Source organism: Osmerus mordax, chromosome 13 (genome assembly GCF_038355195.1).
Source record: "Osmerus mordax isolate fOsmMor3 chromosome 13, fOsmMor3.pri, whole genome shotgun sequence".
NCBI lineage: Eukaryota > Metazoa > Chordata > Actinopteri > Osmeriformes > Osmeridae > Osmerus > Osmerus mordax.
The window spans coordinates 16289977-16309006 of record NC_090062.1 but is presented as its reverse complement, the minus strand read 5'-3'; the positions used below and the strand labels follow the sequence as shown (position 1 = coordinate 16309006).

The 19030-nt window shown below is 44.7% G+C and overlaps 2 protein-coding genes across 2 annotated transcripts; one reads left to right on the top strand and one right to left on the bottom strand.

The window, feature by feature from the left end:
- Window positions 1–376: 376 nt before the first annotated feature.
- cebpa (CCAAT enhancer binding protein alpha) lies at window positions 377–2618 on the bottom strand. Its single transcript, XM_067249627.1, has one exon. It carries the CDS (start codon window positions 2381–2383, stop codon window positions 1496–1498), a length of 888 nt encoding a protein of 295 aa, XP_067105728.1. The 5' UTR covers window positions 2384–2618; the 3' UTR covers window positions 377–1495.
- A 3376-nt stretch (window positions 2619–5994) lies between these two features.
- cebpg (CCAAT enhancer binding protein gamma) lies at window positions 5995–9304 on the top strand. Its single transcript, XM_067249639.1, has 2 exons — window positions 5995–6115; window positions 7020–9304. The coding sequence occupies exon 2, from the start codon at window positions 7154–7156 to the stop codon at window positions 7691–7693; it is 540 nt and encodes a 179-aa protein (XP_067105740.1). The 5' UTR covers window positions 5995–6115; window positions 7020–7153; the 3' UTR covers window positions 7694–9304.
- The last annotated feature ends 9726 nt before the right edge of the window (window positions 9305–19030 follow it).

Below are 19030 nucleotides of genomic sequence, written 5' to 3'. Positions count from 1 at the left end.
TAGAAAGACGTCTTTATGAAGATGAGTCAAAAACATATCTACAGTAATTATAAATATCAAAAGGTGGGTTTTGTTTATGGACTCTTGAGCTAGGCAAGCGCCATCTACCGGCTGAGGCGTTTAACCGTCTGAGCCAATTATAATAGGTCTTGAAAGATATCTGGCAGTGAAGAATTTGAAGTGTAATTGATAAACTACAGTATCTTATCATGTGCTCTTATGTCATGTTATTGACTGATATCCTACTTTCAATCATGAATAGTCAAAGTTCAAAACATAGTAATCTATAAATCAGATATGGTTTGTCGCCTACTTAAGTATAAAGGTCATCTTTAATTGCACTTTGCTTAAAACACAGCAAACCAAGACAAAAATACATAAGACAATGCTCTTTTATTATAATTAATATTTTTTGGCATTTATATATGGTCATTTTACAGTTGTAGGGTTTGGCAATATGGATCAGTAAAAACAAAAACAAAATAGTGCTTCCTTCACCTTGCTGCAAAAATACATCTTAATGTCATCGATTCAATGACGTTCAGCCAATGATAAAGTTTGCTTCAGAGAAGTCAGAAGGCACTGAATTTAGGTGTATACTTGAGGGTGCTCTGAGAAAATTAGACAGTGCCACTGAAGTTGACTCTGCAGAACCAGTTTAACAGCGCTTCACAGAAAACTCACTGAGAAAGCACGACGGTGTGAAACAGACATTGCATAGGAACCCTTTTCACATTTGTCTTCAATTATACATAAATACAAAGCTATAACTTTATAAAGCATACAGGCCTACACTGAGAGGCATTTTAGATCAGTACCCAAACCTGGCAATTTTCAAAATACAATGTGCTTCATTTGGTCGTATTTTGACTAGCCTACATATAGTGCACAAAACACTGCTTATGAAGCAGGTTCCACAGTATAACAAACACCAGTTGCTTTGGCTTATAAATCAGTCCATCGATCACCCCAACCTGTGAAAGCCTGTACCACACTTGAGTTTAACGCTCTGTACATTTGGGTTCTCAGTTTGGATAAGAAGAATGGCAAGAATGACATTTTCATCAGTGCGCACATTTTTTTCGTTGCAAAAATAAACATATTGAAAAGCAGTGTGCACTTTGCATTTTATAGACTATAGCTCAAGGCGCAAATATTAGACGCAGGAAATGATATCGAGATGGTAACTTTACAATATGAACAACAGGCTAACGATTATAGTTAAAATCATGCCCTACCATAGCTGCACTGATATGTTGTGTTGCGTGACTAGCACACAATCTTTTAAAGGCACAAAACAACCGCAAATCCACTGTTCAAACTGGTCAATGAGCTTATCGTTTTGTACGAAAGGCACTTGTATACCTCAGCTGCCTGGCCTCTCCTTAAATAACAGTTGCAGAATCTGTCAGATGATATATATATACCGCTTGAATCCAGCAGTCACCATTTTACACGTCTTTTAAAAGTCCAACAGAATCATACTAGTCCATTTTCAAGCGCAGTTGCCCATGGATTTGAAAGAGCCATCGGGGAGTTGTCTAAATATGCCCCGTAATGTGTCCAGTTCCCGAGTGAGATGTTCAACTCTCTTGCGAAGTCTATCGTTGTCTGAAGCCAACTCAATCACTTTCTGTTGCGTCTCCACATTGCGCATTTTAGCCTTGTCCCTACTCTTCCTCACCGCAACATTGTTTCGCTCCCTCCTCAATCTGTACTCGCTACTGTTCTTGTCGACGTTCTTTTTTGATTTCCCCCTGTCGCTGCCACCCATCATCTTCATCGACCCGCCGGACATACTGTTCTGCTGGTGGTGAGGGCTCGGCACCGGAGTTGGTGGAGGCGTCGGGTGGCCAGGTTGCAGATGCATGGTTGTCTGCGCGCAATGAGCAATCTGGTACTGAAGATGTGGTAGGTGCTGCGGGTGGTGCTGATGAGCATGGTGATAGGTAGGCGGCATGGAATGGTTCATGTCCTCGTCCTCGCGAGGCTCTTGCTTTATTGCCACCGGTCGGATTCTTGTTGACGCGTTGTCATAGATGGGCTCTAATTTGGAGGACTCCATATAGTTGGGCATGTAAACTTGTTGCTGCGCCCCTGGTCCACCGTTCAGGTGCCCGTGGCCATGAGAATAGTCGTAATCGCCGTTCATCATCTTCAGCTTTTCTTGTTTCGAGCTGCTATGGAAGAGATCTGCCAGAAATTCGTCGTTGAAGGCTGCAGGATCGATGTAGGCACTTATGTCAATAGAGTTCTCGTTGTCGCAGATTTCGTTGATGTCTCCGGCAACAGCGGGGTCTTTGTAGCAGTAGGCGTTTGGCTGACTCTGAAGGCTGGTCATGACGGGCCGAGGGGCGACCTCGTAGAGATTCGGCTGCTCCATGGAGTATCTATAACCCGCCAGACATGGCGAAGAGCTCCGGGAATCCAGCTTGCTCGCAATACCGGAGAAAGCCGCGCTGGCTAGTAGATAAAAAGGACAGGTCTTTCTCAGGTGCTCTTTCCAGGTGTAGAGTAAACGGCAGCTTTAGTTGCCACGAGGAGCGTAAGATTTGCTACGTTGTGGATATGAATTTCTCAAGAGTGATTAAGATGAGCTCTAAGTAACTTCACGCTTTAGAACCTCACAACTGTCAAACCAGCGGCCAGGCTGCTATTTATACACACACTGAGAAAGAGGGCGGGTACGTGTGGTTTGGGTCTTAGTCTTTACGCAGTTGCGCCAGTTGTAGATTTGAGATCTGGACCGATATCACTGTATGAAACTTTTCTTTTAGAGTATAAGGTTAACCGAGTTAACACTGTACATGTGTATATACAATATTTTAAAAAAGGACATGCATTGTGGCGTAGAAGCAATGAAAATGCTATCGCTTAATAGCCCATGCTTGTAAAATTATCATAATTCCTGCAACAGCTAACTTAAAAACTCATGAAAATAGATTGTATACATTTTCTACATATTCTAAGGAATATGTTTTCATACTGTTTCTTAGCCTATTTTGCATATATTTTTTCTACTTGTCAGACTGTCAAAAGGTATCTCAAAATAAGGAATCAAGTGACAAATTCTTTCACGCGTCGTAACATTTTAAACACAATGAATTAATGCTGCCTATTATAATCTAAAGTTTACAAAGAGTGATTTGGCATAATTTGAACCATGAGAAAGATGATCAAAATGTACACTGCATCGTTTACAGAAAAAAAAGAAGAACAAATTAAACTATTGTGGCCCGGGTCTATTTCTTTGTACATTTTGCATAGAAGGAAGTATTGGAGTTTGAACCATGCGTGAATAATTTCTCTCTGATAGCGTATTGGTTATCTGAGCTGCAACGGTGACAGTCGTACAGAGCAGATTATGCATCTGACGGGCGACATCGCCTTGCGGGAGAACAGCGGGGAGGGGAGGTTACACCTGTTGCGCGTTATCGGGAAACTGTTGGGTTTACGCACTGTGCCACGACACTATGTGTCGTGAGGTTAGGACATAGGGCTCGAAGACAATTACTTATCTACTTACTTCACGAATGTTCTCGTTTGGTGAGAATAGCCTAATCAATGTTGATCATTTGACAGCATTATTTGAACTCGGCTAGATCTTAAAAATTACTATTTTTTGCACTTCGAAGAAGGCTATTTGCCATCATCGCCAAGGAAGAGATATTAAAATGTGTCTTGCAGTACAACGCCTAGGCTATGCTTTGCAGCCGTACTCGCCGTCGAACTAAATGTCTACATGGGCAACTTTCAAACCGACTATATGCCTGTAAGCATATAGAACACGCTCCCAAGCGCAGTTTACGAGTGTCATGTTTGCAAGGATTAGGGTGAAACACTAAAACCAAGGCCACAGCCAGAAGCATAGTTTCCGCAGGCTATGTGGACGGGCTGGGAGCTCCCTCTGTTGTTGTGGTGAGGAACCCGTCCTCAGCAAGTAAAGTAGAGGGCGGGCTGTGTTTCTCGTTGTACATCGCTGACTACTGCACACATGAGTCAGCCGTTTGGAGAAGTCCTCTGGAGAAAAAGTCCTCTCGCTTATTCATAATAATTTCCAAAGGTCTACTACAGTCTGCGACATTAAAGGAAGCCTATAGGGGGTTGTAACTTTATTTTATAAACAAAATGCGTAACATAGAATTAACAATCCGCAGGAGATCAAAAGAGTACACTGAGAGTAACCAAAATAGCATGCTGTCAAATATGGTGAGATCTAAGGAATACAAAAGCTTAAGAACTCGGCACTTGCTGTAAGAAAAAGCCAAAGAAATGTAAGGTCTTAAACAGTGCGTGGTGAGATGAGCTGTGGACAGTCATTTCTGACTGGGCAGTCATTTTCCAATTGGCGGACAGTTGAAAATCATAACATTTACCTACAATTATTATTTTGTCATAAACGTCTTGATTACTTGACATTTCTAACAATACGTATGTAGTTAAATAGTGTAGGCATGTGTTATTTGACCTGGATTGTCCATGTAGGGGAGCCTGGGGACAGTCGCAACATGGGACAGTTGCAACAAGTCTTATTCCTCCTATAAGAAACATGCTACAGTGATGACACTCATAGTGCACATGCACAGTTAGATTCCTCCCCCTACCAAGAAGAAATAAGACACATTCAAGATCTGCTGCTTTATTAATTGACAAAACTTGTTTTGGAGGTATGAAAGTAATTTTTGTCATGAGGTGAATTTTTGTCATACTGTCCTGACATTTTGTATGAATTAATCAAAACTTACTTAGTTTGAATGATTGTTTTGTTGACTTCTAAGTGACATGGTTAGCATGTGTCAAGGTCAGTGTGGCTAGCTAGCACATTATGTTTTGTCGTGGCTGCTTAGCTTGGGGACGGTTGCAACAACTTATTGCAATCCTCCCCAAGCTAAGCAGCAATATCAAAACAGACCACAAAACAGTGTGTTTATAGCAACTGTTTATAGCATCTGTAACACCTGCACACTGAATCTATGTAGGCCTATCTTGTACACATAAACAAAACTCAATAAGTGTTATTTGATAAATATGACCAAATAAATAAATAATACAATAATATTATTGTATAAATAAATAATACGATAATATTATAGTAAAACAGTTATTATTTTCAGAATTCTATGCTCATTGAGACAAAAAGCTAAAGTTAATTAGTGAAAGTGATTGTTGTTGCATCTGTCCCCTGGGTTGGGGTCAGTTGCAACATCTGGCTTCTTCCATTCAAATAAATACTGTGAACGATATGTCATATGTAATCATCTTTAAATGATATGGGTAATTAGCAGAAAGATGCAAGTTAAATATATACAAATTTGGTTGGTCTAGTCCAAATAGTCTCTGAGAAACTGAGAGAAATGCAAAAAGTGTTGCGCTGTCCCCAGTCTCCCCTACTCAACCCATCTTCCCTCTGAAAAACATTGCTAAAGACTTTTATTTTATTCTGAAATAGGCTCCAGTGATATTGTTCATGAATCTATAGGCTACAGGCTATTGTTGATATATAAATCCACGTTTACAATATTATGTTGTTATTCCATGAGAACAAACTTTGTATGCCGTTCATGTAGGCTAACCCACACAACTTTGGGCACTTTCACATTATGTAAGACGTAAGCTTTGCTCAACTGGACGATCGCTTTCAAAAGACAAGGAACAAAAGCCTAATATAAAATGAAATAGCCTTAAATTAAGAAAAAATATTGTGCTTGTCAACTTGGTGCATTATTGTTGACACAATGTAAGGCATTTACATTTTTATCAACATCAAAATGTTCATATTGGTCACTCGCAGGTAACTAAGGAATGAAGTCATTTCAGTGTGTGAACTCATTACATAAACGCTCATGCACTTGAGCTGCGTGAGCTGTGTTTTCTATTGGTTCTCAAAACTGACACTCCAGTAGTTTTCGCGTCACATCCTCCAACCACGCAAGCTCATTGGTTACCATTGCAAATTGCCCTACATGGTCAAACAGATTTCGCAATACTCCCTAGAACCTCTTCATGCTCTAAACAAAACAGAACCAAGCAACGAACTTCAAAGCTCTACGAAAGGGAACATTATTTCAACTTTTCAAACATTGATAGGTGATTGATATTACCTACTCGTGGCAAGGTAAGGTGTGGATTTATCTGTTTTACCCCCCAAAAAATGTCGAAAAAAGGGTTCACTAATAGCCTATGCTAGCAGGCTAGCTAACTGCTTGAATAAGTCAACGGAATTGACAAGCTCGTATTGTATTACCCAACGACGAAGGGACGCAAACAAGCCCACGCTTGAGCCCTTTGGAGAACGTTTATGTTTAATTGGCTATACCAGTAGCGTGTCCATGATATTGTAAGCCTGTTAACTTATAATGTTTTTGTGAGTCCCTTAAGGAAGGCAGCTAACGCGCTAAGTATGTAGCCTCAGCAACAGTTCCGAACACCATGGTTTCAAAGTAGCTGTGACAGTGCGGATATGATCTGGGCTTGTACGCCAATTGTATTTCTTTCTTTTTTGCTGAGCCGGCCCGTCTTTTCTCAATATGCCTGTTAGTTTTCCCCTTGAAACTAATTTTGCTTAGCACTGCATGACTTCGGAGTTCCCCGTCATAGCACAAAGAGGAGGAGGAGAGGTATGCGATGATGCAATACCAGGCAACACTCTAGCTAGCAGACGGAGCAGGATTGCCACATATGCACAGAGTAGCAACATTGTGTCTTACCAACCAATCAGAGGCGGTTATTCTCCTCAAGGGAAATCATGGTAGATCCTTCATCCTTGATTGCTAATTAGACCTATCGTCAAGTTGATTATGCAGCGTAATGTTATTGAAATTATATTGGGTCATTGATTGCATCAATAATTTTTTGAATAACTGCTTTACCACAATGGTCTTGTTTCCCTATAAGCAATCCCTATAAGTGATTCTCTATGTCAATTCTCATCAAAGGAAATTCAAGGTTACCATTGCCCCTTGATTAGACCTTTAAATGAACATGAAGGCTAACATGCTTTTCTCCCATTCCTCATTCAGACTCAAATCTTCGGTTGAGGAAGACCCGTCCAGCCACGTATCTCCTTTCCCGGTTAAAAAACCCCCAAACAAGGGCACAACCAGGAAGCCGGTCATCGAGGTCCAACAGCGTGACGCGTGGGCAGCTGATCCAAATGAGCAGGCCTTCGCAGCAGAAGCCAATCACAGACCAAAACGGTGTGAGCGTGATCCAGGCCCACGCCAACGTAGCAACCGCTGCCTCTTTAGCAGTAGCAGCAGCTGCAGGCTTTCAGCAGGTCCCCCAGCTCACACCCACAACCCCAGCCCCGGGAGGAGGAGGAAGAGGAGGAGGCAAGGCCACACCGCCCAGCAAGATGAAGAAGACGTCGGCCGACAAGGACAGCGACGAGTACCGGCAACGCCGCGAGCGCAACAACCTGGCGGTGAAGAAGAGCCGCATGCGCAGCAAGCAGAAGGCTCAGGACACGCAGCAGCGCGTCAACGAGCTGAAGGATGAGAATGAGCGCCTGGAGGCAAAGATCAAGCTGCTCAGCAAGGAGCTGAGCGTGCTGAAGGACCTGTTCCTGGAGCACGCTCACAACCTGGCTGACAACGTGCAACCGCCGGGCACCGACGGGGCTAGCCCCGTGCCCAACAACAACAACAACAACATCAACAACAACAATGGTGCCTGCAACAACAACGGGCAGTGAGGGAATAAACAAGTGTTTTGTTTTTTTGTGGAGCGGGGGATTCACTAACCCGGTCATAGCTTCTTAAACTTTTTTGTTTGTTTGTTTCTGTCGCTTTTCCATCTGGAGATAATGTCAGATATTTTCACTGTTTTTCTTTTTGTTCTGTCAGATTTGTAAACAGAAGTTTAGAGTACCAAGTCAGGGAAGGTCTGTCTTGAATATTTGTATACATTTTGTATGAGACCTGTGGTGATATTTGCCCCTGAGTGCTTGCTCTGTTTGCAGTACAGATGTGTAGAAAGTTTCACTGAAAAGCTTTTGAAATTCAAAGAATGTGTGATTGAAAAACATTTAATTGGAGTTTAGGATTGTGATGTTCATTTAAATGTTTCCTTTTTATGTGTGCTTTGCCATGAGAGATGTACTCCATGTAAATGTTTGTTTTTGTCTTGATCTAATCAAAATGTTTTAAGCTCTAGAGGACAAGACAGACGTAATAATTTTCCAAAATGGCCGAACAGAGAATTCAAAGAGCAAGTCAGTCACTGTATTTATTTATCTATCTCTCCATAGGAGCCTCTGTTCTACTGTCCCTCATATCAGACACCCTGCCCCTCCTCCCCCCCAGATCCAGACAGTTGTTTGCCCATGGATAGGCCCACCTAGACACCCCAGACTACCACGCACTTGGACAGGATTAAAATCCAGACTTTTCTGATGTCGTCACAGGCCACTTGCTAAAGCAAACTTAAGCCTGTTTTTTATTTATTTTTTTACCAGCCCCAACACGGGGAGAGCGGCCCATTCACAGTCCTATCCTGCCGCCTGGGCGTTGGAGGCTGAATTAACTCTCACTAATTAGCAACGGCAGAGCAGGACAAGTTTGCTCCAGTTTTCGAGACTTCAAGAGCACGGCAACAGGTATCAGAATGTATAGAAAGCCAGACAGCGATTGTGTATGTTTGTAGACTTTGTAATTAACCAGCTTTGCGGGGTGGGGCCTGCTAGGACTGGATTGTCTTTGGAAAATAATAACCTATTTCCGTTTTTGAAAAAGGACTTACTTGGCAGGTGGGGTTTCTGTTTGCTGTTGTGTCTGATAAGACTTCTGTACCTCAGGCTGACAGACTTCTGTACCACAGCCACACCAAACGGAGCCTTTTGTTCTTTTCTTAGCGAAAGCCTGACAAAGTCAAAGACCTCCTGACGCATCTTTTCACAAGTTTTTTGTATTCTTAATTTTTCTACAACTTTTAATTGAGAAGCAGCATGATAGGACAATATTTGCATGGGGAAGCACTGTTTAAAGATGTTTTTTTGCACTACAAAAAAAGATGGGTTGGAGGGGGGGGGGGGGGGGGGGGAGAGAGAGGGAACAGCTTACTGATAACATTCTCCGTAGCTGAGCTTTTCTGTATGGTGTCATGGAAATAACACTAAATTAGCTAGATTCTGTCGGTCATTTTGTTAGATATGACAAATTTGATAATATTTCCATGACTGATTGACATTATGCTTTGGTATGAATGTTGCTGGGCAGCATTTCTCTCTTGGTTGCATTTTTATAAGAGTATATCGGGGTAACGTGCATTGTAAATTAAAAATTGAATTTAAAGTTTCAACAAAGTCTTTCTTGTGATGTCTTGTTTATTTTGTTTATTAATCTTGATCAATTTATCCCATACATACTCTGACAACGCAGATGAATATTTATTTATTATAAATATGTATAATATCTATTAATGCAATCAATCGAGTCATAATAAGTAGTTTTGTAACTTCAAGTCATTGTACATTTATCATACTGTTAAGGTTCTAATTTATCAATTACGTTACATCTAATCTAACTAAACAAAAGCCAAACAGGAAAGAGCACTGGACCATGGCAAACATCATGAACTGACGTGGACCCCGGAACAAGGTGTTCATCTGAGGCAGTCACATGAAACCCAACAGACAGACTTGTGAAACGTAATCTGATTCCTCGTTCTGAACCCAAGTACAGTAAACAATAGCTATCCTGCCGCGTCTCGCTAGTTTGCTTTGTTCACTGTATCCTTTAATCAGGCTCTCATTCCGTCACTAGGTGAGCGCCAAGCCCAGATCTATTTTTATGTCTGCTTGCTTTCAAGCCTAAGCAAATTAAAACAGTTTATTCAAGCTCAATGCAAACATCGAGGAGGGGGTTGAGGTGGGGCAGCAGGTATGGTACTGGACAATGGTTCAATGCCCGTTTCAGCCCCAGAGTAAACTGCCTGACGATCGGCACCCAGGCTCTGAACTCTCGCTGTGTCTCTGCTAAAGAACAGTACCAAGTCCAGGTCAGCACTCACCCCACACCCCTGTGTTCTCAAAGCAGGTTTGATTACCGAGGAGGACAAATCATTGGCTCCCAGCCAAGAATATTAATCTTGACGGTGTATCTTGGTCAAGTAATCCAAGTATTGACTTTCAAAGTTCAACTAGAAGGATATGAAGAGGCACGGCGTATCAGTGCAGTTCGGCACCATATCAGAACGCCATGTTAAAGGTTAGCCAGGCTGTCTTCTGGCAAAATGTGTCAGAACTAAAATAAAACAAAAACGTTTATTAATGGAATAGTATGTATGTTGGGAAATAAGTGATAGTGCTAGTGTTTTTCCTCCCAGACTGAAAAAAATACATAATTTAAAAGAACGCGCAGCTTTTCTCTGCAGGAAAGTTGTTTAAAAAGTCGGTTGAACCAGGCACAGAAGAGAAACCCCTACGTGTAAGCTAGTTAACCATTTATACAAAACGTCTCTACAGTTTAATCGTTTGTGTAGGCTTATAAACGAGTTTAGTCCCACAGCTAACGCACTCTTAAGGCCATAGCAGGGTCAGGGAGAGAGTTGTGGGTGGGGAGGTAGTGAATTGGATTCACCCATGTGAACTTTGAACAACAGCAGGTGTGCATAACCTACCAACTGCTGATTAGAGATGTGACGTGCCCTGTCACCATGCCAAGGTTTACCAGCACAGAGGAAAGAGCCAGGACACAGTGGATTCTTCTATACCCGTCTCACCCTGCAATAATAAAATAACATTATTTGATTTAATGTAAACATTTTATGGCAGCGCGTTATTCCTCAGATTAATAATTTGATTTAAACTACCGTGTAGTTACTTGACTGCACATTCGATTTCAGCACATGCTAATTTATCGCCATGTCTTGTGAACCTGCACAGGTGTAACGTTGAAGGCCTAATGAACGACAATGGATAACCCCTCAAGGCACAGTCGGTGCGCCCTTAGAGAGAGAGAGAGAGGGAGGGAGAGAGAGAGAGAGAGAAAATGAATGGCATGGCCTTCTCAGGCCATGGCTAAGCGACTAACGTCACGCCGTGCACTGCTGGTGACAGCTGTGGAGAGTCCAGCGCGAGCGACGCTGACAGGAGGCAGAGCGAACACGATTTCTGAGCAAACAGTGGCAGGCCTAAGTACAAACAGTCTGATATACTATAACAAACACACGTGTTAGAACGCTAGCCGGCCGGCCAGCCAGCCGTGCCAACCAACTAGGCGGTGAGAGAAGAGACATTTTGTGAAAGCCGAATATTTACTGAGCGGCTGAGTCTATATTGTGGACGAATACCGTTGCCAAAAACACTCAAGGTTAACCATATGGGTAGGACCAGTGTCGCTTTTCTTTAGCTCCTCCTAGTTTTTGCAGGTAGTCATTTCCAGTCAGCTAGGCTTAAATTACAGGATATCCATGGTGTAAACAATAAGATACTATACATACAGATAAAGACAAAGGTGTACACATTGATACAGGAAATGGTAGTGTGACTACAATAAACTTGTTTGTATTTGAAACTGGTCACAGTTAATGATGATGGTTTATCTCAGACAGTGTGTGTGATAAAATGTATGTGCATTCGTTCTCAAGGTTATTAAAAGGGTATTCCAGAACCATGTCTTGAAGTCATTTTGAGTGGCCTACATCAATTTAAATTGCATTTGTATAGCCCCTTTTACATGACATTCCATTTAGTCATTTAGTCTTACAGTACAGGGACATTCCCTCCGAGGCAAGTAGGGTGAAGTGCCTTGCCCAAGGACACAATGTTATTTTGCACGGTGGGGAATCAAACCAGCAACCTTCTGATTACTAGCCCGATTCCCTAACCGCTCAGCCACCTGACTTTACAAGCACACAACTCACAGACACAGAGGTCCTCACACATGCCCACAGAACTGCACCTAAACCGACCTAAAGACAGGGCCGGTACTTCCTATAGGCGACATAGGCAGCCGCCTAGGGCAGCATGAAGAGGGGGGTGGCATTTTCCGAAGTGCATCTCTCCATTTGCGCTACCGGGGGAGGGGGGAGGGGGGGTGCTCTTGATAAATCTTGCCTAGGGCGCCAAATGTGCTAGGACCGGTACTGCCTAAAGGAGACAAAAGACAAACTCCCAGAAAAACACACAAAATGGCGGAAACCTTGGGAGACGGGTAGAGATACAGTAAGAATAGAGGTAGAAGTATTCAATGTTTCAGTTGAATGGATGACAAACCACAAATAATTAGAAAATACATCTCTCTCTCTCTCTCTCTCTCTCTCTCTCTCTCTCTCTCTCTCTCTCTCTCTCTGTCTCTGTCTCTGTCTCTCACTCACACAAACAGCCAACCTCCCACGTACCATTATTACTATAATTAACGTCACCAAATATTGCAACATCACCCCTAAAAATAAACCATGCTTTATCACTGTTGAGTTTTCCTCTCCCCTACCGATCATCGGTCTATGTCCGTTCCTTTGCCAACGAAACGGACAGTTTGTTCTCCTCACTAGCTTCTTCTGTCTATATACCTTGATAAATATCCACACTCACGACTGATTAAGAGGCAACCAAAGCTAGCGTTTGGTGATTATCTCTTGGAGAATTGATCAAAACCTTTTTTGTCAACTTCCACAAGTATGTTGGGGTTTTTCTCAGATGAGACAAAAGTACAATCTCAAAGATTCTGGAGGGATTCTTTGTTATCCTGTCCACTTCAGACTTGGGTGCAGAGCGCTTCAGTGTAAGACTGAACGGTGTTATGAGGGTGTGGTCGGAATGTTGGACGTGTCACCAGAGAATGTAAGCTAAGAAAGATGCTGTTTACTCCAAGTTTTTCCTAGCTGTCTACTTTCGGATGTTCTGGTAATTACCGTACCATCTGAGGACATCACACTAATCCTTCAACTCCTTTCAGGAGATATCTCAATTCCTTTCTCTAAACTGATCCGAAGGTATAAACAGCTAACAGGCCAATGGTCAGAAAATGTTTAAAGAATTTTATCTTGAAAGCAGAGAATTCGGGCCCTATTTCACCAACATTTGAATTACAGAGAGTAATGTGATACAAGCGCTCAAATACTAGCCTATCGGAGGTTCTCGTTTGGTTAACATGATAAAATAGTCCAGTGACTTGACTATTTTCATGAGGAAAGATAGACAAAAATCTCCTTGATGTTAGCATGGCTAAGGTCCGAAGCTAACCTGATACGATTTCTCATCCAAAACTATCATCATGTTGAGGCCTCAGCCAACACATGCATGCTTTGATTAATTCTGCGCAGTGTCAAGTTCAAATATAGAGCAATAAAAGTGTGTGTGTGTTTGAAAGGGTGGGGTTTGGAGGGAGGGGGGTGGGGTATTCCTGTAACTGGGACAAGCCTTCCCTCCCTGAGGCAAATTCTGGTACCTGTGGGAGGGTCAGGGCCGGGTCGTACTAGGCGCTTGCAGGCCTACGAAGGGCGAACAGCCCGGTTTTGCCGTCATAAATATCAGGTTCACGTCCAAACCGCTCCATCACACGGATATGAATTCATAAAAGCATGGTCATCAACACTTCATCGAGAAGCCAAGGGTTTGACTGGATCTTGCATGCCTCTGTGTGTCTGTGAACATTATCAACTTTTGCGCGTTGTTTGTTGATGTGGGTTGGTGTGAGTTTCTTCATGCATGCGTGTGTGTACTTACATGTACATATATAACTGTGTGTGTATGTGCATGCATGTACAAATAAAGCTGTGTGTGTGCATGCATGAACATATATAGCTGTGTGGATATATGCATGTACATGTGTGTGTGTTTGTGCATGCCTGTCCGTGTGATGGACAGTGATGAAGAGAGACAGTTTGATGTCCAACAGATGCCTTCCCTTCAGCTCCAGTTGAAATGTTCTCGTTCTCATATAGATTTGCATCTGTCCTCATAATGCCTGCTTCCTTAACAGATGGGCAGACATGAAAACATTTGAAACTTTAAACATAAAAATGAGCGATGAATCCTTTCTAAAAGAGCCTCTCTATTCTTCCATCATGCCAAGATACGTTTAAAAGTAAACCTCCTCAAAGATTTTGGCAAGCTAGCCCATGCCGGAGAACATCTGGAAAACATGTTTTTCCAGAAAAGTGTGGTCTTTTCCATTGTTTGCCTTTTGAAACCCCTCCGCACAAAACGATCCCCGTAATGCTTTTCATAATTCAGCAGTAAAGATGTGATATTAGTTCAGATAATCTTTTGTTGATTTAGGGCCACGCATTAAGATGTGGTTGTGTGGGATTGTGGAAGGTTAGTGTGATAGCCTGGTGGGCCCTGGTGGGGCCTGGTGGGCCCTGGTGGGGCCTGGTGGAGGCCTGGTGGACCCTGGTGGACCCTGGTGGGGCCTGGTGGAGGCCTGGTGGACCCTGGTGGACCCTGGTGGAGGCCTGGTGGGCCCTGGTGAGGCCTGGTGGACCCTGGTGGGGCCTGGTGGAGGCCTGGTGGACCCTGGTGGAGGCCTGGTGGGCCCTGGTGGACCCTGGTGGAGGCCTGGTGGGCCCTGGTGAGGCCTGGTGGACCCTGGTGGGGCCTGGTGGAGGCCTGGTGGACCCTGGTGGAAGCCTGGTGGGCCCTGGTGGGCCCTGGTGAGGCCTGGTGGACCCTGGTGGGGCCTGGTGGAGGCCTGGTGGACCCTGGTGGACCCTGGTGGAGGCCTGGTGGGGCCTGGTGGGCCCTGGTGGACCCTGGTGGAGGCCTGGTGGAGGCCTGGTGGACCCTGGTGGAGGCCTGGTGGGCCCTGGTGGACCCTGGTGGAGGCCTGGTGGGCCCTGGTGAGGCCTGGTGGACCCTGGTGGGGCCTGGTGGAGGCCTGGTGGACCCTGGTGGAGGCCTGGGGGGCCCTGGTGGACCCTGGTGGAGGCCTGGTGGGCCCTGGTGGAGGCCTGGTGGAGGCCTGGTGGGCCCTGGTGAGGCCTGGTGGACCCTGGTGGAGGCCTGGTGGAGGCCTGGTGGACCCTTGTGGGCCCTGGTGGGCCTCTTGGACACAGAGTTCCATCTAACAGGCCAGGTAAGGCAACACAACATCGGTCCTGCTCACCGGTCCTGCTCACCTGTCCTGCTCACCGCACACACGGTCAGAACAAACTTTATCCTCCTTCCAAAAACATGATGTCAGCTGGGTCCAACCTCTTTGTTCTGGACAGTAGGCTGTTCAGTAGGCTGTGTGTGTGTGTGTGTAATTAACTCGCAGTAACCCAGGCCACCGCTGGGGCTGCAGTGATGTCTTCATCTGGTCTGGACCCTGTTGGCCTGCCCCAGCTGGAGCAAAGCAGGCTCTGATCCAGGTGGGGAAACGTCTCAGTGTACATCTGCAGTGTGAGTAGCTGAGCTTGCACGGTGAGCCTGGCTTCCAGTCAGACTGAGGAGGTAACACACAAGTGACTGGTGAAATATGACTATGTGATATTGCTGACTTGACACTGGAGCCCCAGAACACCTCTGCCAGTTCAAATCGAGAAACACCTGTCGATGGACAACACCAACTGGCTTCGAAGCCTTTGGATCTACCTACCACAAAATGGCGTCGGAAATGTCTCGCTAAGCCTGTGTTTCCTCAGAGAGGAGAGTCAGTAAGTGTCGTCAAGGTCACAGACTATTTGTGTGACTCACTAAGCAACAAGTTAACACAGACATGAACTAAAAACGACACGGATCCTCCCTTCAAGACCCAGAGAACATCCCTCCATCAATCCCTCCTTCCCCAGAGAGGAGTGATGTCGCTGGAATGCCGCAAAAAAACTCTTTCTCTTCTCCCTCCTGTCTGTCTCTCAGCAAGCATTCAAGCCTCCCTCCTCCACCCAGACTCTCCCTCTCTTTTTCCAAACCCCGGTCCACCCTCAGCCATCTTCCCTCCCTCTATCCCTTCATCTCCCCTATACTCCCCCCTCAAAGCTGCCAGCAACGGGAGATTTGTGCTAACACAGCAGCACCGGGGGCTATCGCAGGGGCCAGAGATAGTACATGGAGGAATTGGGGGAGGGGGGGTTAAGGAGTGACCCAGACCCAAGTTACGGGGGGGCAGCCCTCAATCTCTCTCTCGCTCTCCCCCCAACCCTCTTTCCCTGCTGGATAAATCTCACCCCTGGAGTCCAACAGTCGCTGCTGGAAGCCGTCACTCTGCACTGCCACCACTGCATGGACGTTTGAGAGCCACGGTGAGGAGAAACAGCCAAGACCGTGGAAGTGTGTTTGTGTGTGTGTGTCTGTGCGTGCGTGTAAGTGTGTGAGTGTGTGTATATATGTGTGTGGGGGGTGGAGTGTGTTGGCAGTGACATTCCACATCTGCTACAATGTATCCAACTCGTCTCCCCTCACCCCTTTTCTTCCCTCTCTTTACCCCTCCATCCCCCCACCCCTCCATCCCTCCACCCCTCCATCCCTCCACCCCTCCATCCCCCCACCCCTCCATCCCTCCACCCCTCCATCCTCCACCCCTCCATCCCTCCACCCCTCCATCCCTCCACCCCTCCACCCCTCCATCCCCCCACCCCTCCATCTCTTCTTCTGGTCTATCCTAGCTCCTTTCCCACTGCCTCTAGCAGGTTAAAACTCCACAACCACGGCCTAGAACCTGATAACCCTGATTACACACCTCAGTGATGCAGAACTAGCGAGCATCCAGAGAGCATTAGAGAGCATTTTTCCCCTTTAATATTTTTTTTTTGTCGGATAGCCATTTGAGTCAGGTGGCTGAGTGGTTAGGGAATCGGGCTAGTAATCAGAAGGTTGCCGGTTCGATTTCCGGCCGTGAAAATGACGTTGTTTCCTTGGGCAAGGCACTTCACCCTTCTTGCCTCGGGGAGAATGTCCCTGTACTTACTGTAAGTCGCTCTGGATAAGAGCATCTGCTAAATGACTAAATGTAAATGTACCTACCTGCAGCACACTGTGAGTCTTGGAGCCTTGGAAACATACTTGATAAGACGATAAGTGAAGACATTTATCTGCAGAACTCGCCTCTGTGACAGCACAGTTATTCACACATAGTAATGAACCACATGTTCTCCAATAATAACGACATTAATCACTGTCTGGGAGCTGGTTCCTCGCCCGATCCTGAAATATTTCAATTTTTCTTAGCGTTCTGGAGGGAACAATTCCTAATCAATCTTCCAACACTGGGCTGGAAGTAATTTATTTGGAACACAGTGTACCTGCCAGATAGGAGACACTCTTTTCAGCTCTAAACTGACAAGCGTGTGAGTCAGAGTGTGAATTATACAATGACAATCGGGGGGGGGGGGGGTCAACTTCCAAGGCATAAAGTAATATTTACGATTACAGGTAAGAACGATATATAAATGTATTGTAAGTGTGTATCATAGTAGGGAAAGGAGGGCTGGGAAAAAAGGAGGGGGCAGGGGGGGGGGGCGGGTTTGGAAGCCTTGTTGGTAACTCCATCCAGAATGTGACCAATCATGGATGTTCAGGAAGAGATCGGAGGGGCGATGGATTTAAAAGAGGAAGTGCTTGGGGATGTATGAACTGGAGCTGAATGGCATTCCTGGTCAGGCAGCGGACCATCCCTCTTCTTCTGAGAAGATCTGAAGAGTCAAGAACAGACAGAGAGAGAGAGAGAGAGAGAGAGAGAGAGAGAGAGAGAGAGAGAGAGAGAGAGAGAACAGAGAGAACAGAGAGAACAGAGAGAACAGAGAGAACAGAGAGAACAGAGAGAGAGTGGGCTGGGAGAGGATGAATGAAACTCTGCAGAGCCACTTCAGAGTGGAGGATAGAGAGGGAGAGGGAGGGAGGGATGTAGAAAACGACTAATATTTCAGACCTGTCTTTGAAGTGAAAACCAACATCAATATACAGTATAACAACCAGGGCTGAACACAAGACACCTAGTTGTAGTCTACTTAAACAAACAATCTGGGAGCCATCACTTGGATACTCATTCCATTCATACAGAACACTCACATTCTATTAGCATTAATCAGTCCCTTTAAATAGCACACCAGACACCCAGAAGATCACCAGAGGCTTCCTGTGTGTGTGTGTGCGTGTGTGTGTGTGTGTTTGTGTTCACACACATTATCTATCCTCTTTTAATGGTATTTTTGGATCCCATTCCCTGCAGAAGCTTTCTGTGTGCATGTGTGTGTGTGCGTGCATGTAAGTGATTTTCCCCTCCATTCTCTCATATCCCACTCTACCAGTAGCCAGGAAAGACTCACTTAGTCTTGTTATTAGGGAAAGAAAGAACATCTCGCCAAAAGCACAAGACATGTAGCGTAGCCACGACAGTCAATTCTCAGAGCTGGATTCTATGAAAACGTCAAGGAGCCTCGCGAGTTCAGGCAGCGCCAACACAGGGTTGACATAAAACATGTTGACCTGTTTATATTTTCACATTTACAGTTCATTTAGCAGACACCTTTATCTAATGTGACACACAAATAGTGCATGTAGTAAGTACATCTTAATGGAAAACCATATGCTTTCCGGAGACAAATAAAGTTGGAAGTTGAAAGTTGCAGTGCAGCAGATAATCTACTGCAGGATCAGAAGTGCCCGGTTTGGACCGCATGTCAGTGGTCAGTGCCACACACACACGCAAGCACGTACGTACGTGCACGTGCACATGCATGCACGCATGCACACGCTATGTCATTAAATGGTATTCAGTGTCTTGGTTAGATCATTGCAACAGTGTGACAAGGCACAGTATGGGGGAGGGGTGTGAGAGGTAAGTGGATGTTGTAAAAGAGCAGTTACAGGTTAAGTTATCAAAACAAGATCAATGTTAACATCTACTTACCTCTGGAGAGAACAACCTACCTTATTCCAAGTTTCAATTGTGTAATAACTTGATGATGTGTAACTTAACGATGTGTAACTACATAAACAGTTCCCATATAACTACAAAGTTGTTACTATGGGCATTGCTATGTAGTTATATGGTTGATCCAACCGAAATGTTAGAATGTGTCCAAAATTCTTCACAAGTAGACTGCACATAAACTTTACAAGAACGACACTGCTCATACACTGCTCATACAGGAAATTTTCATTTATTTA